Source organism: Synchiropus splendidus, chromosome 1, assembly GCF_027744825.2.
Source record: "Synchiropus splendidus isolate RoL2022-P1 chromosome 1, RoL_Sspl_1.0, whole genome shotgun sequence".
Classification (NCBI taxonomy): domain Eukaryota; kingdom Metazoa; phylum Chordata; class Actinopteri; order Syngnathiformes; family Callionymidae; genus Synchiropus; species Synchiropus splendidus.
The window spans coordinates 23,281,434-23,300,753 of record NC_071334.1 but is presented as its reverse complement, the minus strand read 5'-3'; the positions used below and the strand labels follow the sequence as shown (position 1 = coordinate 23,300,753).

General features: G+C 39.9%; 1 protein-coding gene across 1 annotated transcript; it reads left to right on the top strand.

The window, feature by feature from the left end:
* Window positions 1-994: 994 nt before the first annotated feature.
* Window positions 995-19,025, top strand: mcf2l2 (MCF.2 cell line derived transforming sequence-like 2). Its single transcript, XM_053883521.1, has 34 exons — window positions 995-1,395; window positions 5,266-5,349; window positions 5,517-5,631; window positions 5,701-5,791; window positions 6,107-6,220; window positions 6,603-6,719; window positions 7,077-7,226; window positions 7,727-7,851; window positions 7,937-8,051; window positions 8,160-8,279; window positions 8,351-8,542; window positions 8,627-8,818; window positions 8,891-9,077; window positions 9,275-9,381; window positions 9,449-9,537; window positions 9,617-9,683; window positions 9,863-9,978; window positions 10,169-10,238; window positions 10,383-10,475; window positions 10,554-10,646; window positions 11,223-11,345; window positions 11,424-11,504; window positions 11,725-11,865; window positions 12,381-12,473; window positions 12,951-13,029; window positions 13,159-13,210; window positions 13,315-13,412; window positions 14,425-14,520; window positions 14,962-15,057; window positions 15,342-15,413; window positions 16,282-16,386; window positions 17,476-17,582; window positions 18,017-18,137; window positions 18,326-19,025. Exons 1-33 carry the CDS (start codon window positions 1,317-1,319, stop codon window positions 18,131-18,133), a joined length of 3,576 nt encoding a protein of 1,191 aa, XP_053739496.1. The 5' UTR covers window positions 995-1,316; the 3' UTR covers window positions 18,134-18,137; window positions 18,326-19,025.
* Window positions 19,026-19,320: the final 295 nt, after the last annotated feature.

The window sequence follows — 19,320 nt, the reverse complement described above, 5'->3', positions numbered from 1 at the left end:
GGAAAAACAAAAGTTCTAATACCCAATTTTGTCAATTTGGAAAAGTCTGCTTTGAAAAACGTACAACAGTGGAGACTGTATCTTAGCGTCGACTTCAATCAACGAAAGCGGTAAAGAACAAGAAAGACAGAACTACTCCATAAAATGTCTCTCAGGAACCTGTGAATCAAAAAAAGGGTTTCCCTTTTTCTTTTTAATTTAAATTCAAATAGTTGGAATTTATCAAAACAACACTGATATGATAAAATCAAGTTACTTGAATCTGTCAGGAAAAACAGCCATTTGAGTTTACGTTGTCTTAAAAAAACAGTCCTTCAGAATAACAAGCAGGTTTCACTTGTCATAAATGAAAAAAGACGAAACAAATAAATACAATCTTCTCTTATAGATGATTATTTCTTCAATTAAAACACCACAAGTGTGATCAATGTATTGGTGAGGTAAATTGTATGTAACACAGAAGTGAAAAAGTAAGCCACATAAAACCCCTCAGAACTGTCAAACAAGCAAATCTAATCGAATAATTACACCATATATTCCAAATCGGAATGAATCACACATTAACAAAGTGAATGTACTAGTCGTTTCTTCATTCTCGCAAGCATCGTGTACCACTGCGTATTTGATACGTACTGTATATATGTCTTCAGATCAAATGGTTTCATTCTAAAAGGATGTAATGGAGGAATTAAAAATGGTTGATTTTTTATTTTCTTATAATGATTTTATAAGGTTTCCCCAATTATGTTATTGATTTTGTTTCTTTTAATTTTTTTTTTTTTTTTTTACATAGGTTTAGTTTAATTTTTCTAAAACAACAACAACAGCAACAATAATAATAACAATAATAATATACACCTCTCTCCTTCATCATGGCTTTTTCCGCCTCCTGCGTGACGGTTCCTCTCCCGAGATTCAACGTCTTCGAGAGACGTACATCACATTAAAATAGACGTTGACTTCTGTGTGAAGCCAGCCGGTCAGTCCTCTCGGAGCTTTTCATTGTTATACGGAGCATCAACACAAGTGATGATGCGAGTCAGGGAGGGGCGCTGGCTGCGTCACTGCGCCTGTGCCTCAGTAGCGGTGTCATCACTGGGATCGCCATGTTCGTGCGATGATAATAGCATTTAGAAAAGAAATGAAGTGGAGGGGAGAACGAAGGCTTCTACGACGGGCACCTCGGATCTGATAGAGGAAGGCATCTTTGAGAGAGGAAGGCGTGGCAGAGCGGAAAGAGGAGAGTGGAGCGGAGGAACAGTGAAGGTGAGGAAAGAGGAAGAGGCGAGTTAAGAAGAGGAGGAGAGAACAGGAGGATGCTCTACTGGCTGAACGAGAAAGAGATGTCGGTCCAGGAGCTTCTGCAGCGAGTCCAGTGTGTCATCGCTCATGTCGGTGAGTCAGGAATAGAACGTTGAAAGGCTAATTAAACCCAGTTTAACCAATTGGCTTGAAATCGGAAGCAACCTTGAGCCACGGGCCTCTCTGCCGGTCCAGCCACTCCTCCAGAGAATCTATTAATATTTTATGACGGCTGGATTTGCTTCAAATCATGTCACATTTCATCGAACGGGCCTATTGTTTCCAAGGAAAATATGAAAACATATGTCTTTTGCCTAAGACACATCTAATGCCATGTCTTCTTTCCAAAGTGCATTTGAAATGTGACTTCAAATGTTAAAACATTTGGCTAATTATTATCATACAGATGTTTGTATCCAGTATGAGAAGTGGCTACATGACTCATATACAGTGAGTCACCTCTATGTGACAGGATGTAGTGGCAGTGTTGAAGGTGCTCCAGGTGTCATTGGGGGATGACCACAAATGACAATATGAAGATGACTGGTGTGACTGGGGAGGCTAGATTTAGGGGTATTTGGGCGACTTGTGTGGCAACTTAATATCTATCTAAGAATGAGAGGTAGAAGAATGAAACTCTGTGTGTTTGGAATGTGGGTGCCATTGTGAAACCCTCACTCAGGCATCTGGGCAAAAAGAAAGAACCCAGATTTGTCCACAAACTTGGCTACTCATAAACCATTTTGAATTGAATTGAAAATCAATGTCAAGATAAAGCACTTCTCTTAAACTTCCTGAGGATCAGATAGAAAGAGGTGGACTTGAGGTGGAGGTGGTTGTTTAACATGCTTTCACTTTTGTCTCCACTTCCTCTTCACATATCCGTCAGGTTGTTCTCTGCACAAAACATTTAAAACATTATGGAGGTTGTAAGTAGATATATAATGCCATTTTCCGGTCCTGTGGACCAGACTCCGTATGGGGCTGTATGCGGTCTGAGGTTGAACAACCCACAGGTGTATCTTTGAGGACAGGACATGTGTCCTATTTGTCAACACAGCAAGGGGTTGGAAATTGAGTATTCTTATGACTCCTTGCTTAGCAGTTTTATGTTATCATATTTTACACACACTCAAGGAAAAAGGCCTGAATGCTGCAAACATGGGAGAAAAGGTATTTCACATTTTTAAACAATGTGATGCTAAAAAGTTGAGCTGTGTATTTAAATAATTAAAGTTTTGTATTTTTAAGTTTTGCCTGTTAAATAAAATTCTTGATATCAAGGTTTAGAATAGGTCAAAGCATAAAATAGAATTTCTTTTCTTAACTTCTTTTCAGTTCAGCACTGCTGCCTCAGATGAGGAAGCTTCTCAGTTTAGTGCTTATTATAAATGGTCAAAAATGCTTCCCCCATATTTATCGTAAAATCACGAGGTACTGCAACAGCTAAACTCCAGACAGCTAAGGGTTTAAATCAAATTTATAATCCTGATTAAATTTAGTCAATTTCACCAAATTCCATAAATCTTCATCCGGTTTCTTTTATGTTGGGGCCTAATCCAGTGAATGAATAAAAAATGAATATTGACACTGCATGCACTACATCAGTAATTCAGTTCAATATTAAGGTCATTTAAAAATAAATGTGAGGAAACTATGTTGTGCTTGCAGTTCACTCGCAGGTGGCAATGACAAGAAATCCAGAGCAGCTGACCCCGGACGTGCGCTCATTTTCTTTTCTCTTTAAAGTACAACAATAGCTGTGCAGTTACAGACCGGAAAAGCAAACAATCTCTTTCATGGGCTGACGGAGAAAAAGGAAAAGGGGTGAGCATAGGTGGAAGTAAACACGACAGGGTGTGGGAGAAGAGGGAAGTTCCCACTGCCTAATGGGAGTATTGTTCTGGATATTTATGTAAACTGTGGTAAGACGAGGTGGTCATGAGACTGCTTACAGACCGACACACACTCACAATTTCTCCTGAGGCAGTCAAACTCCAGCTGAACAAATCTGCCGTGTAGCTGTAGATGACTGACCTCCTGTGTGGAGTGGACCCCACTGCTTGCTTGAGTTGTTACGGAAAGAGTTGTCATGGGATCGGTGCTGTGTAAGTGACAAATTACTTACTTTGTAGTGATTCACTTTGATATGAATCGCAGTCGTGGATCATGAAATGAGGAAGAAGTAGGACGTAGGAGAGTAACTTTTTGTTTCAACAAGTGAAGTCAGTGGCAAAGTGAGTAAAAGATTTCCATTGTTTTTTGCTAATTTTTCAGAAATCGTTTATGAGAAATAATTTGATATACACTTGTGTGTCAACTTTGCTTTTCGCACCTTTGTGCCAAGCCTTGTGATGGATGACGATTCAGATTAGCTTTTGGTAAAAGAGACACCCATATTTTTGCATTATTTTGCAAACAAACCTAAAAACGTAATCGTCGACACAGATTTGTCGAAGTTTAAGCTAAGTTTAAAAACAAACTAAATTCACCCCTGCGACATCAACGTCCTCATCTTCTCAAAGGGTGAAGTAGCCTTGTGGCTATTGCTAAAAATACATTCAGCGGTGCCTCACTTTAACTGTTTGGACTGAAGCCTCTCTTGAAATGTTTTCATTCTCACCATCATGTTTGTATCCGTGCTTACCTTTGTTTCTTTTACAATAAGATTCTATGTTTGGTTGCGTCTGATTTTGATCCTAGAGTTTGAAGCTGGCATGTTGTTGTATGACATCATATTTGAAGGAAGCATATTATGTTATTGCAATTTTTCCCAATCCCTCTGTGGCATGTGACCTCAGTGGAAATAATGTGTTTGTCAGTTTACTTGTGAACATGGCGACATCTGCAAACTACATTTCCCCCTATTGTCATTTTGGATTCTTTCCCTTCTGCTTAGTGGGGCGGACGTAAGTAGATGATTTCATCTACTGATTCTCTGCTGCTTTTGCTGTCCATCTTCCAACCAAACTATTGTGTTTCTGTATGTATGAATGAAGTGTATCAGTTGTTTATCAGCATGTTTGGTAGATTCAATGATTTTTGTGCACAATGTAGTATAAAATGCACAAGCAAAAAAACAAAACAAAAAAACAATCTGCGTCATTGGAGACCGTGATGTTGGGCTGTGTTTAGTACAGTTTTTTTCACCCCTGTATTTTTTATTTTTCGGAAAACTGAAACTGTTTATTGTTTATGATATTAATAAGCATGTTTAAGTCCCTCATGCAAATCTAGTAGCTGAATTGTAATTTCATTTGTGTGTTTTCATCTCTAGGTTAGTCTTAGTTCATTATGTTAATTTTCACATACTGGTATATGAGAAGGGAAAACTTACAAATACATGTGCTTGGTCCGGTAATTTAACAAAATGAATACAAAGCTTACAATTTTAATGTTTAACAACAAGGAGTAAAAGGAAAAAATATGATGTGACTGACTCTGTGTGTTTGCAAAAGAATATGGTTAAATCTGAGTGGTTCTGTTTTTCAGTTCTATTCCTGCAAGCTGGAAGTGAAAATGTCTTGTGTCTGTGGTACTAGGCTTCTTGAAAGATTCTGTGCCTCAATGTTTGGACTTCAAGTGAACATTAATGATAGGAGAGGCGTAATGGCGTCTTTAAAGCACGTGGCTTAGATTCCTTACGTCGAAGGTTTTTGTAGTGTGTGTGTGGCTGTAGTGAGACCACAGGGCAGCTCCAGAACCAGCAAATGATATTACTAGGCTGAAGGAGGTTCGATATTCTCTGATGCTGTTATGGCGTTGGTTTGATGGTCTGCAGTGCAAATTGTCTTCCGGTCAAATAAACCAAGAGCCGATGTTGTTAAATGCTGTTCTCTATGTTATGTCATGAAGAGCATTCATTTAAATGTTTACAAAGGATCAAAACATTAGGAATTTGTGGGATTAGAGTGGAGAGGAAACTCATGTTGCTGACAGTGTCTCTCTCTTCATTTCCATCAGATGAGATTATGCAGCGGGAGATCAGGCCCCTGCTTGCAGAAGACATCATCGAGCAGCTTCATCGACAGTTTGCCTTGCTTTCTGGTGAGTTAGACACTTCACTCTCTTCAAAAGACAGTGAAAAGAGTTGAAAAGGTTGATGCCAGTGTAGTTCCAGAGCTTAGAAACTGAGAGTGACTCTTGCTCAGCTCTCCTGTTTCCAAGACCAGACAGCTGCTCTTTCTGGTAACAGATGTTGTATTGTCATGTAGGGGGAAGAGGGAAGGACGGAGCCCCCATCATCACCTTTCCAGAGTTCTCAGGCTTTGGTGAAGTGCCGGAGGAAGACTTCCTGAATGTAGTAACATATCTGACCAGTATTCCCAGGTATAGCACAGCCGCATGACACACGTACTGATGCAGTCCGCTGCAAAACCGTGTCACCTTTGTCTCCAGTCTTGATGCGGCCAGTATAGGTTTTATAGTCATCATCGACCGGCGGAAGGACAAATGGAGCTCCGTAAAAATGTCCCTCTCCAGGATTGCTGTAAGTCATAGTCAACCACTAGGAACTCTGTTTCTTTATACAGGCAGGCCATAAATGAATACTTGAAGTATTGAAGCACTAGCTTTAAATACTGATCAATGGAATCAGAGTCAGGTTAATACAATAGATCTGCTGTTATATGCAGTGAACTGTAGTATACAATAAATAAAATCACTGCATTTGGTGTCATAGATAATTGAACAGTGAAATGCATGACAAAAATGGGATAGTATATTTTCTTTGTTTCTTTAAATTCAAGATGTCTGTCTGAAATCACAAAGCTGGAGATTAATTAGTTTTTTGTTTCATGTGAAGGGGGCATTTCCTGGAAACCTGCAGCTGGTGTTCGTGCTGAGACCGGCCAGGTTTTTCCAGAGAACAATCGCTGACATCGGCATCAAGCTGCATAAAGATGATTTTAAAATGAAGGTAAGCTGTTTTATTTGTATCCAGTAGTTTTCGATTTATGTAGTATTTTTATCAAATTCAACTCAGCCATGATTTGAATTCCTTGTCTGTGCATCAATATTTTCTAGAAAAGAAAACTTGCTAGTAAAAGCTATAAATAATTTCCTATCAAGGAGACCTTTTGCTTTATATGTTGCAATGTTTTTTTTCCCACTTCTCTCTGATTAATGAAAGTGAACAGAGAAACAAACTGATTTTGACATCTGATAGACTACGTTTGGTGCTGAAGCTTGAGGTTTCTAAGTTCTTCTAACTGTGATGATATTTATAAATGGCTAATACCTGAAGAATTCTCCCCTTTTAGTGAAGCATCTAATTTATTATTATTATTTATTTTTTGCAGATAGTGATGATAAATTCCTTGTCCGAGCTACATGGGTATGTGGATAAATCTCAGCTGACACATGAGCTCGGAGGAAGTCTGGAGTACTGTCACAGCCAGTGGATACATCATCGAACCGTGAGTCACATAACCCTCTTATATATGCCATTCATTTGACCTGTTCAGAACCTTTGCTGGGTATTTCATCTTGTAGTTTTGTTTACACCAACTCTAATAATCTGGTAAAGCTCAACTAATGCCTTCCTGGAATGAGACACGAGACAGCCATGCAAGAGCTTGGACAGATTAAGGTGTTTGCTGAGGTAAACAGTAACAGAATGCAAAAATGTTGACCTGAATCTGATCAAGACTCTCAATGAATGTGGTCATTAGACAGACGTCTTTTAGAATCACCAGCTGCCAGTACGGTACGACACAAAAAATGTCAAGTGTGTGGTTATTGTATATTTACTTTTATCCATGTCGTTTGTCCAGGCTGTGGAGAATTTTGCCATGACCGTGAAAACCACAGCTCAGCAACTCAAGAGTTTTGGGTCTGATGTAGCTGACACAGAGCTGCCAAACAATGTCCAGAGCACCAAAGATCTTCTTGTTGCACATACAGAAAAACACACTTACCTTAAGGTAATGATTTTGTCTATTGCTTGTTACAGTATCTGTTGTCTTGGATTGATGTAGTAAACAAATGTTTGCCTGGGGAATGCATTAATGGCCAATCCTGTGTTGAAAAAAAATCCTCTTGAAGTTACATTTAGAACAGATACAAAATGTGTGATTTGTTTTATTAATCGCAGGTTGACTTAGCTTCAGTGTGACAATTTTGATGCACTTAAGCAGATAATGAAACAGATAATAAACATTGATATTACGGAGCAACAGCAGCACAGTGTGTGCCAGAGTCCTTCGTGCTTAGTATGCTGTCTGTGTCCGTTGTGACGGGCTGACGGCTTGGCCTGCGTGCCTCCCCCCTTCTACCTCCAGATTAGGAAGTAAACAAAAGAATACATGAACATTGTCATTGATGACTCATTTTTGATGCGTAAAGTCATCTTGTGCTGTTTACAGAGGTGGCCACAGTGGCGGCTGACAGTTTTTTAAATACGTTGATGAATGTCTCTATCTAGAATGAGCTGAAGTTGGCCGTGAAGCAAGGCACCACTCTCTTAGGATGCATCAAGGAGCAACCAGCCAAAACAGAAAGCCATAAACTAAATCCTGATGAAATTGAAAACCAAACAACTGTGGAAAGGTAAACACTATTTCACTACAAGAAGGTGACTGATAATGAGTTGGCTTGTGGCGTGTGTAATTGAAGTGTCTGCTTTGTGTCTCAGGCTCATGGCTCAGTTGGATGAGACGGATAATGCCTTTGATCAGTTCTGGTGTAAGCACCACCTAAAACTGGAGCAGTGCCTTCAGCTACGGCACTTTGAGCAGGATTTCAGAGAGGTACCATGTTGTCTGAACCTTTTTAATGCATATAGTCAAAATAAAACATTGGGAGAATGAATCTTAAACATGCATTTTAACTGCCTGTGTTTTTTCCTTTCACTCCAGGTCAAAATAGCTTTGGATTTCTTGATAGAAAGCCTGTCCAAGTTATCAGACACTGGAAATTGTGTGTCAAAGGTGGAACATATTTTGGAGGAATTGAATTCACTGTCTGAGAGAGCTCAAGTGAGTAAACAGCTAATAAAAAAAAACAATACATGAATTCCACAGTTAAAATGAAACTGTTTTTATTGAAGTCGACGTTAGAGAAGGCCCAGCTTCACGCCTCCCATGGGGATCAGCTGATCCAGAGTAACCACTACGCTGTTGACTCAATCCGACCCAAATGTGTGGAGCTACGACGAATCTGTGATGACTTCAGCAACGAGGCGCAAAAAAAAACAGAGGTCATGTCCAAAACTCTGCAGATACACAGGGGCATTAATAAGGTAAATGAGACTTGGTTTCATAGTTCCGCCTGTTAAAGTCCATGTTATCAGTGGCAACAAAACTCTGTTTCCAACGCTGAATAGATTACCAAGTGGTGTGAGGATGGTGTCTACCTGCTGGCATCGCAAGCAGTAGACAAATGTCAGTCTCAGGATGGAGCTGAGTCAGCGCTGAGTGAAACTCAGCAGTTTTTGAAAACGGCAGAAGATTGCCAGCTGACCGAATTAAGGGACCTCCACACTCAATATGAACTGGTGCTGCCTGAGGATCTCACGGTGAGGCGCAGACACGAGCTTGATTCTTGTGATGTGGTGTGTGAAGACTGACCCTGAGCTTTGACTTGACAGGCCTCGGTCCTCAAGACGCTGAAGCGGCTGGAGGATGTCCAGGAGATGTTTGAAAAGCGCTGTGTCAGCCTTAAAAGATTGTCAGCCAAACAGACAAGGCCTGTTCAGCCTGTCGCTCCGAGACCGGAGTCCCCACCCAAACGCCCCTCTCTAAAGAATTCTAGAACTCCGCCAAGCAGTCAGCAGCGTGAGTAACACTTAACAACCGATCAACACCTTCAATGTCTTTGAAAACTAAACTCTTGATGTAGAGATGGCGTAAACTGCTCTTATTAAAAGTCGTAATTGACATTTAAAAAGTCACCCCACAAAACCAGCGGGGTTGACAGAGACTCCACGTTGACCATATTCCCCAGAACCTCTTTCCATCTCTGTCCGTCTCAGCGCTCATCCGCCGAGCATTGGACAACACCACAAGCAATAAGCAGCAGACTGAAGTTGATTCCAACAAGAAGAAGAGTCAACGGAAAGCTGCCAAAGGAAACATCAAGGTATACACCATCAGGAAATGTTACTGAAGCACATCTGATGAACTGAAGCATTGCTTGTGTGTCAAAGATTGAGGTGATGCATGAAGTAAGCCAGGGAGGCTCGAGCCATGTTGTTGTGTCCAACGAGACCGAGGAAAATCTGTCCAACAGACGCAGGTAGGTGTTTATTTTGTGTGAAAATATTTTGAACTTTTTCATTACTGATTCTATAAGATTTTCTTTTCAACGTGCGCAGGCACATTATGACCGAGCTCATAGAAACTGAGAGAATTTATGTGGAAGAATTACAGAGCATCATGGAGGTATGTATATTCGTTCTGTGATCATTAAAAAAAAAAAAATATATATATATATATATATGTACATTTAATCATGTCTAGCATGCCTGCAGGTGTGGCTAAATTCCCTCAAGTGCTGCTGTTTGAGCCCACACATGCTGCTCTGTGATGTTTAATTGCCACCAATCTCCTTCCTCTCTCAGGGTTACTTTGCTGAGCTGGATAACTCTGAGATTAGCTATCTGATCCCCCCATCTCTTGAGAACAAGAGGGATGTGCTGTTTGGAAATCTGCCCGAAATCTATGAATTTCACAACAGGTTTGTGCTGTTTTGAGTTTTAAAAATTTGTGTAAGCAGAAAAATGCAGAATCCTATCCACCACTTCATCTGTCACGATATATATACAGAGTGCAGTTTCACTTTTAAGTGGTTTGGGTAAAATGCATTTTGAAATCATGTGTTGTACTTCTGGAAAACTGAACCAGAGCTCACAGTTGTATGTTTGCAGGACGTTTCTGGGAGAGCTTGAGAGCTGTGCTGATATGCCAGAGCTGGTTGGATCCTGTTTCCAAAAAAGGGCAAGGAAGTTATTCACAATAAAGAAAGACAAGTGTGACACATACATATATTCACATATGCCTTTCTCTGTACAGCAACGTGTTACACTGTAAACACTATTAAAGTCAAATTCTAAGTCATGATCATCTAAAATGTGCTTTCAGAAAGAGGAGCTTCAGGTCTATCAGAAGTACTGTCAGAACAAGCCGCGCTCTGAAGTCCTGTGGAGAGAGTGTGGAGACAGCCCATTCTTCCAGGTTCACACACACACACAGACATGCATGCTTGCACTGCAAAGCAGGACTTAATCCTTGTGTTTTCCCCCTTTTTTACAGGAATGTCAGAAAAAACTTGACCACAAGCTATCTCTGGATGCATACCTCCTGAAGCCGGTCCAGAGGATCACCAAATATCAACTCATGCTGAAGGCAACTAACTTCATAACCTCTTACACCTTCAATAAAAAAACTGATTACGTTATAAATAAATTGTTATATACATGAAAATAAGACCTGGAGTCACTTGCTTCCTGCTCATGTGAGGAGGGAAACATGCTGCATTCAGTGACAAAAAAAATCTCATTTCAATGAGACAATTCAGTGTCCCAATATATAAATAAAATTTCGTTATGCTTTATGTGCTAAGCTAAGCAAAATTGCACACCTCTTGTCATTGTGCCACCCCCTTGTTAACCATTTTGGGGAGCACTACCTTATTAAATATAGTTTGTTTTACAGTCAACAAGGTGAGACTGACGATTTTTTTCTCTAGTAAGTGCATAAGTATTCACTGGCCATAGTGAAGTGAGTAATGTCATTCCAAATAATCCAGTCCAATTCAATACTTCGACCAATTCTGCCTCAAAAAATGTCCATGAACTCCAGGAATAAGTTTAAGGAGATGGAAGTGGGATGTCCATTGTACAGTGCCAGGCATGAACCTGTTTATCATTCTACAAACCTTTCTCACTCCTTGATGATGTCATTGATTCATCTCTTTTACAGGAAATGCTGAAGTGCACTAAAAATGAAGGGAAAGCTGAGCTGGAGGAAGCCTTAGCCACGATGTTGGACATTGTCAAGTCAGTAAATGACTCCATGCACCAGATATCCATCACTGGCTTTGAGGTTTGCCTTGCTGTGTTTCTCCACTGGAAGAGTTTCCCCCATTAACGCAGTAGATTGAATGTGAGTTCATGTCTGCAGGGAAACTTGAGTGACCTGGGAAAGTTGCTGATGCAGGGATCCTTCAACGTGTGGACGGAGCACAAGAAAGGCCACAACAAGGTACACAACTGAAGGGGCAGGATCCTGCTACCTCAGTGGCAAAGAATCATTTAAACTAGCAGTGCGAGACCGGTTTGGTGACAGTTTACATTTTCAGCATGTTAGCCACAGTCTCTAAGATGGTCACGAACACAGTGACCTGCATTCAACAGCAAAGCAGTCGTCATGGTCCTCTCATAATTAGTTTCCTGATATATCCGACAATTGATCTGTCTTGCAGGTCAAGGACTTGGCCCGTTTCAAACCCATGCAGAGACACCTCTTCTTGTATGACAAGATGCTACTGTTCTGCAAGAAACGTGAAGAGACAGCAGAAGGACACGAGAAGAACCCCTCCTACAGCTTTAAACACTCACTCAAGGTTGACAGCTCTTCCTGTAGGTTTATGTGTGTCAGTACACGAGGATGTGTTTGATACCGCAGCCGTGAGGATCGACACTGGTCGATACTAATCTGATCCGATTACCATTTACTCAAAAAGGTGTCAATAATGTTTATGGATGTGCACTGCTTAATACTAACACCTAAAATCCTCACACCACTGAACTTGTTCACAACTGCTTTGGCTGAATTCTAATGTTAACAGCATAAGTAAAACAACATGGCAAAAATATTCTCACACCACATCCACTCAGACATATTATTTAATCCGATTTCACTCTGAAATACAACAGTCATGATAGACTTGAGTGAGTGTGTGGTCCCTCATTCTGCTTACTGAAACAAGATGAAAAATAAAAAAATGCAAGTAAGATCATGGGGAAATCACAAGGAACACAGCCACCCAAACTCACTAGGAGGAGACAAGTAGTAGTGCCCTATTCGCCGGATTTTATTGACCTGGGTGATTTTTCTTACACTTGTGTCTCCGTGCAGATGAGCTCAGTGGGGATAACAGAAACTGTGAAGGGTGACAGCAAGAAGTTTGAGGTGTGGTTTAATGGAAGAGAGGAGGTCTACATCATCCAGGTAGGGATTAAGTTTTTTCATTCTTGACAGTATTCTTTCACTAACTTGACACATAAATCTAAATGCCGTTTTGAACTTCAAGTTTAGTTTTCATCTTCCATTGTTTATTTGATCATGCTGTCAAAATATATATTTTTCCAAATACGATTATTCTCTTCTCCTCATTTTGTTTTGTTGTTTTAATCTGACTCTTTTGCCAACACCAGATATGTCTCAATGTTATTTGTACTATCATGTAATGTTGACTTGTGTTAAAATGAACTGCTCATAATAGTACCATTTTAAATAACTTTGTTCATAAGATTGTTGCTTAGCCTTATTGACCCGAGTGGATCCATATAATTCTCTTAAGATGTCCAATATGCTGGATCATTAAAAATCTGGATCTTGTCTGTGAAAGCTCAATGGAAGTCTAAAGCAGCATTATCCTGATTAGTCCTTTAAGCATATTCTCTTTGTGTGTGTTTCTCCCCTCAGGCTCCTTCAATGGACACGAAAAACACGTGGGTATCTGAGATTCGCAAAGTTCTCACAGGGCAGCTGGAAGCATGCAGAGGTACACACACAAACACGCAGCCCGAAGCCCGCTTTGAAATAATCTATTCAACTTCCAGCAACTGGTTTCTAAATCATTCTAAAAGAAATGCCACCCACAAAAATGAACAAAATGACTGTATGTCTGCAGAGGCGAGTCAGTTGCACCAGAAGATCACCGACATCAGCGGCGTGCCGATGAGGTTAGTACGTTCAATGAACAGCAATAGAATATTGACACAGGAGGTGTGGCGAAACAGAAAGCGAGGTTGTGAGCCCTGGTCGACAAGTAATATTGTTTTATCAGGAACATGCGCAAAATGGCACTGAGGCAGTCGGATTCATCCAGTCCAGAGTCCACCACCCGGATGAGCCATCTGAGCCAGAACATGAGACAAAAGAGAGGTAAGTCAAATCAGTCAGCGGAATAATCAACGCTCACTATCCAGCCGACATCAGCCAAGAAGGCAACACAGATACATGTGATGAGCTCAGGTGACATTTTGGGAGGTGCCCTTTCAGCAGGTCACCACAGCATGTTGTTTGAGGAGTGTGTCACGTGGCAGGGTTTGTGTCATTTGCACATTCTAGTGCTTGGGATCACTAATTTAGAATCTACACACAATGTTCTGTCATTGTGGTTTCTGGATACCGTCCTCAGATGAAAACATTATTCAGTATATTGTAACAACTTTCACCAAAATTTTCTGGACGAAACCATGTTGATGACAGAATAAATATTCTATATATCTAAATATTAAAAAACAGAACACCATGACAGTATTTATACCTAAAGTTAACCAACCCATTTCTCTCAGCTCTACATGGTTTCCAGCCCATTTCAAATTCTTGCCATTTTTGTCACTCACAACAATCCTCTTAAACGTTGACACCATAGTTGTGAGTCCATAGCAACAATAACAGGTGTCGACAAACCCCTTCAACGATGGGGAGTTTTTTACTCCCCGCACACTAAAATTTTAACCACAGCATCACCTCAAATAAAATTAATATAGATTATTTATATAGTGTTTTCTTCAGCCGAGTGATGAGAATTCAAACAATGTCAACAAGTTTGAAAAACGTGTGTTTATGTGTTGTTTTTAACTCTTACGTTTTTAAGATTTAGATAATACATTCTAATGGATCGAATAGAAACATCAAGACATTGTTTACAAAATACTAATACTACTAATAGTAAAATACTATGAGATCAACCTTATTATTATTTATTTATTTTTATGTTTAATCTTTCAAAGCTTTGAAAAACATTCATAACGGCAAAGTTTTGTCCATATAATTGCCATGTTGGTTTTGGAAGAAAATGCTTTCTCTCTCTTCAGTGCGTGACACTAATCGTGGCTTTGCTCTCATCTTCCCGCCTTCCTTTGCTCTTCCCTCCTCGCTTCCCCCAAAGCTGACTCCTCTGGCTCACATACCGGCCACACTGCTGATAATGCTAGGAAACGTTTCACTCTGCAGGGTCTTTCCAAAAGGAGATCACTGCCTGCAGGTAACAGCATGTCACATGCTCTCCTGCGTCATTTGGTGGTCTCATTTGTGTCACCCCATCTTCATGGATGTGCTCCTCCACATGTTTTTGGTATTAGAGTAATGTACCCACCCATCCATCAATCCATTTGCATTTATTTCAAAGAGACCCATCCTTCCCTCTACTATGAAGCCTACAGCTCATCTGTGGGAAAACTGTAGGCATGTCCTGGGTCTGCCTTGGGGCCTCCTCCTGGGAGGACATCCTTAAGCCATCATACCTTGGAAGCATCCTAGCTAGATGCCAGAGCCACCAGTCAGTTTCTGTCAATACTGAGGACATGCAGTTCTACTTGCTGTTGCTTGTCAAATACCTTCAATTGCCAACATCCTTTACCCACCATCTATGATGTCTTGCTCTCACCTGCCCTCACTTTCAAATGTTTCTTCCGTCCCTCTGTAGAACCTGCTGTTAAAGAGGCTGAGCTTCCCCGCCGCTTCTCACTAACCTCCTCTCTGTCCTCCTCTAACTCTTCGTTTGTTGCTCGACGCAGAAAAGGTACACTTGGGGACTGACTTGGCATGAGTGTAGGAATTTCTAGTTTTTCATGATGAAACTGAAGCTTCATTGCGCTTAATGTGCGTCTTCAGGCGGTGCTGGAATGTGAGACCTATAGCATTATAAATATGTTTGATAGTACTCAAATATTTACTTCAAATATTATTATGTTTAAACCTCTGTACAGTTATTTGTTACCAGTGTCTTCTCTGGTCAATGGGCTTATTTTTGATAATAGCAGGCTTCTGCAACCGTTTGAAAATTGTTCTACGTTTCTCGACCAGGTCCTCTCAATGCTAGCACACCGAACAAGAGACACCAGATAAAAAGTGACCCCACTCCTTTTGGTTATGAAGGTATATGAAAGTCATGCGACTAGCACGTTGTTTGGTGAATAGTATTTGCTGTCAGTATCATTAGACGTTCAGTTATCTTGTGGTGTAAGTGCATGTCACTCCTTTGTGTTCAACCATGCTGAACAAAACTATAAACGCAACGTGTGCAATTGTGAAAGGTAATTATGAATCCTTGAACAGAAATCTAAATTTACAGAAACAAGATGTGACTTACAACGAAGAACAAAATGCAGACAATACAACGTGATGTGTAAAATGGCGTCCGATTGCACGAGGGGTCAACCTCAAGTTTCACACAAATCAGTGTCTGGTCCGTTTCTGACTGGCTAAATCAGCTGTGCGTGTGGCAGGTGCAGACGATGGCACAGGTGCAGGACCTGGATGTGACGCTGGTAACACGAGGGTCTATGTACCTGTGGCCGGTTTGCTGTTAGCTTCACAACACACCAAAACGGTTCTGTAAATAGGAGACATGTAGACAATCCTTCACAACTGCAGGCATCTGTGGCACCTTGTTGACAAGGCAAATGCTGAGCAAGTCTGGAAGACGTGCATGGTTGACCCTCAGTTTTTCTAAAAAGAACGGCACTTTGTGATCATCTTAGTTAAAAAGTGTCTTGTAAATCTTACTGGGCAAAACATGAAATAATTGAAGAGTAATATAGCATGTTGCACTTCTAATTTTGTTCAGTGTAGAAAACTGAAGGCATGCTTTATTTCTTTTTTGGTGGCAGCGCATGAAGTCCTGTAGTTTGTATGATCTCACACGTTATTAAGTTGTAGATGTTGGGGCACGTTAGAATGAGTCTTTAGTAATGCTGTGACAATGCAGATAAGATGTTGATTATAGAGTTTGATTTTTTTCTAGATACTTTGAGTGATGCTATGACATCAGTAGAGAAACAACCGAATATGACTTGTAGCACTTCTGGCCGCGGCATGTCTGTCATGCTGAGATCTTCTTCCCAACCAGGTAACAAGTGTAGAGGAGGCTGTGGTTTTGCCCCGTGCGTGTGTATTTGCTTTCAGTTTTTTTTGTTCATTTTTTTTTACCTGCGTGTGTCTCTTCATAGTGTCCTTGTTTCTGTTGCTGTCAAAAAACCTGAATATTTGTCCCTGTACTCGATATTTTTTAATTCTCTCAGGGCATATCAGTTTTAATGACTTCATTCAGAGCAAGAGAGATTCTTGGTCACCTAGTTCAAGCAAAAACAGTTAATGCTTCTTGAAGTATGTGGGTTGGAACGTCCCCCAAAACTATGACTGAGGACTGGACAGTGTACTATTTAGCAGTCCTCTTGGACAGATGAATTATGATGTCAAAAATCAAATAGAGAAGTACTCACTTTTGTAAAAAATGTTTTTAAATGTTTGGCCGAATCATCTGCATTTGGCCTTCTATAACGGGGGGCCTAAGTTAATAGATAAAGCATCACACATACCAAGAGTAACTAAAATATTGCGATATTTGGGGCCACGGTACTGAATGATGTTTTATGTTTGCAATATTAGTATATAAATACTTGGTCATATTTGTGTTTTTGAATTGTATTTAAGGATTCCATGCGCCTTCCCCATTCATCTCCTTGTAATAAAAAACAAGATTTTCAGGCCTGTGGTGGAATGTTACTTCCTATGCTCACCAGTACGATAGGCCCCGCAGCATTCAGAGGGTCGCAAACATGTAATTTGTAGGATGTGCTATGCTGGTGACAGAAACTCTGTAAGATAAAGAGCTTAGCAACGATGTAGTAAAACAGCTGATGTGAAACAGGCACCAAAATGACACAGCTGATACTATGTGTAAATGCAATCATGTGCATATTTTATTTATTTTGAGAATTTGGAAATACCTTGTGATTCACGTTATTATTTAGTGAAGCAGATTAGAAGCAGTATTTTTTTTTTGGATTAAGATTAAGATCTTCATTGCTTGGACTGTGAAAAAAAACGTATCTGGATGCATATTGTCTTGCTAGATTTTTGCCAATACACAGCCCTTACATTTAACAATAATATGAGAGACCAGCATGAATGTAAAACTGTTTTTCTGAAAAAACAGGGTGGGCACAGCGACGTCTGGCCTCCATGGACACAGAAGACTTTGACACCATCCCATCCAGTATTGAAGAATCCTCAGACTCGTCAGAGGACGGAAACAGCAAGGATGTAAGTCGTTCTCTCTACCTAATATTACAGAATTTAAAATAAAATTTTAGCACTGCGTTGTTTCATTTTAAGATGATCAAATCATGACTTGGATTGCCAGACAAAGAAATAATAAATTTGGCTTTATATATAAAGAGGTTACCCACTACTGGTAGGTTATATAGTCTAGATTTAGGCAAAAATATTGACTGGTTATCCATCGGCGAATTGCACTCTAAATGTCTAATAGATGTCTAAGGCATGAATGACTGAATGAATGACTGTAATAAATTCAGCTCCATTAGAATCATCAGGAATCAAATCCTAATCTCCGGTCCTGTTTTTGGACCTGGTCAAAAACAAGCATGTGTGCTACTGTATAAAAATAAAAATGACTGTCAACCTGATGATTTGTCACCATTGTTCATGGTTTGATGCATACATACTTTCTGCAGGTTGAAGGCGGTTGCTTTCAAGTAGAACTGATCCCTGAGTCTCAAGAAACACAAGACATTCCTCTGGAGTCCAGCAACTCAATCCACTTACAAGATGATTCGGGAACCCGACTTTAATAAGGTGAGTTTGGCGAGTTGTTCATCCAACCAATGGTTTTGTTGGTAATTTCTTAACTGTAATACTAGTAATGCACATAAGAAGCGTGTTTATAGACTCTATATAAAGATGTATGGTATATTAGAAAGCTAGCAAATGTGCTTTCATTCAGTGGAAATTGTATTAATTCAAGCTTTTCTTTTATTTCCTAGATCTTTCAAACGCTTCCTGACTAGCAGAGCTCTCAACGTCTGCGCCTCCTTCTGGAATGTTTCACAAGAACTCGAATTTCAGAAGAACAAAAAAAGAACAGGGACATCAATATAGACAAAGTTCTGAATTTGTAATTTTGTTGTGTTTATTTAACTTTGTCTCTCCTGCTTCTTAGCCAATCAAAATACCATTTGAGGACTTTTGTTCAGGACCCACATCCCATGCTGGAATGCAGATATTTAACCTCTCTGTAGACAATATTCTGGTTATCCCTTAATGGATGTTATTGCCCGTTTGCTGCTATATAAACCATCCAAACTTTTTTTCCTGATAACTTCTCTGTGAGTTTGACATGATACTGGACTCATTATTTTGGATCGATCAATTGAAGTTTGCTCTCATGACAGTTAAGTGCATCACTGCTGACCAATTGCTCAGAATGGTTAGAAAGATGAAAAACTGGGTGTCTGTTAAACCACAGTGTGGGTTTGTACAATGATTATTTATGTTACAATTAATGCACATTTTATAACTATTATGAATGTATCTGTTTTAGAACATCGTCTGTAAATATTGCATTCTCTTGTTGTATAGTAAATGTGACATGCTGTATATATTGAGCTTTTGTTATTGTTTACCGGAATTAGTAAAAACTATTAAATTGAAAGGCAACACTTAATAGGCTTGGTTGAATCATCTGATCTGATCCCCCATTTCAGCAAGGTGCTGCCTTGCTTGTGGCTTGTATGTCTGTGTCTGGTATGAGTAAAATCTTCACCTGTGTCATGCTGACTATTTAAAGAATCAGGAAAATATTACGTTTACAGATGACATGAAACGCATTTTAACACATGATTTAAATATATTTAAAAGAGACGAAAGAAATTGCGAGTTGCCAAACACATAGTTATTGAATTTGAAAATGGTGTTAGATTTATTGGAGGACCCTGAAACCTCTCCTCGCCTCACCTCAGCAGAAATGGTCCACTCTCGC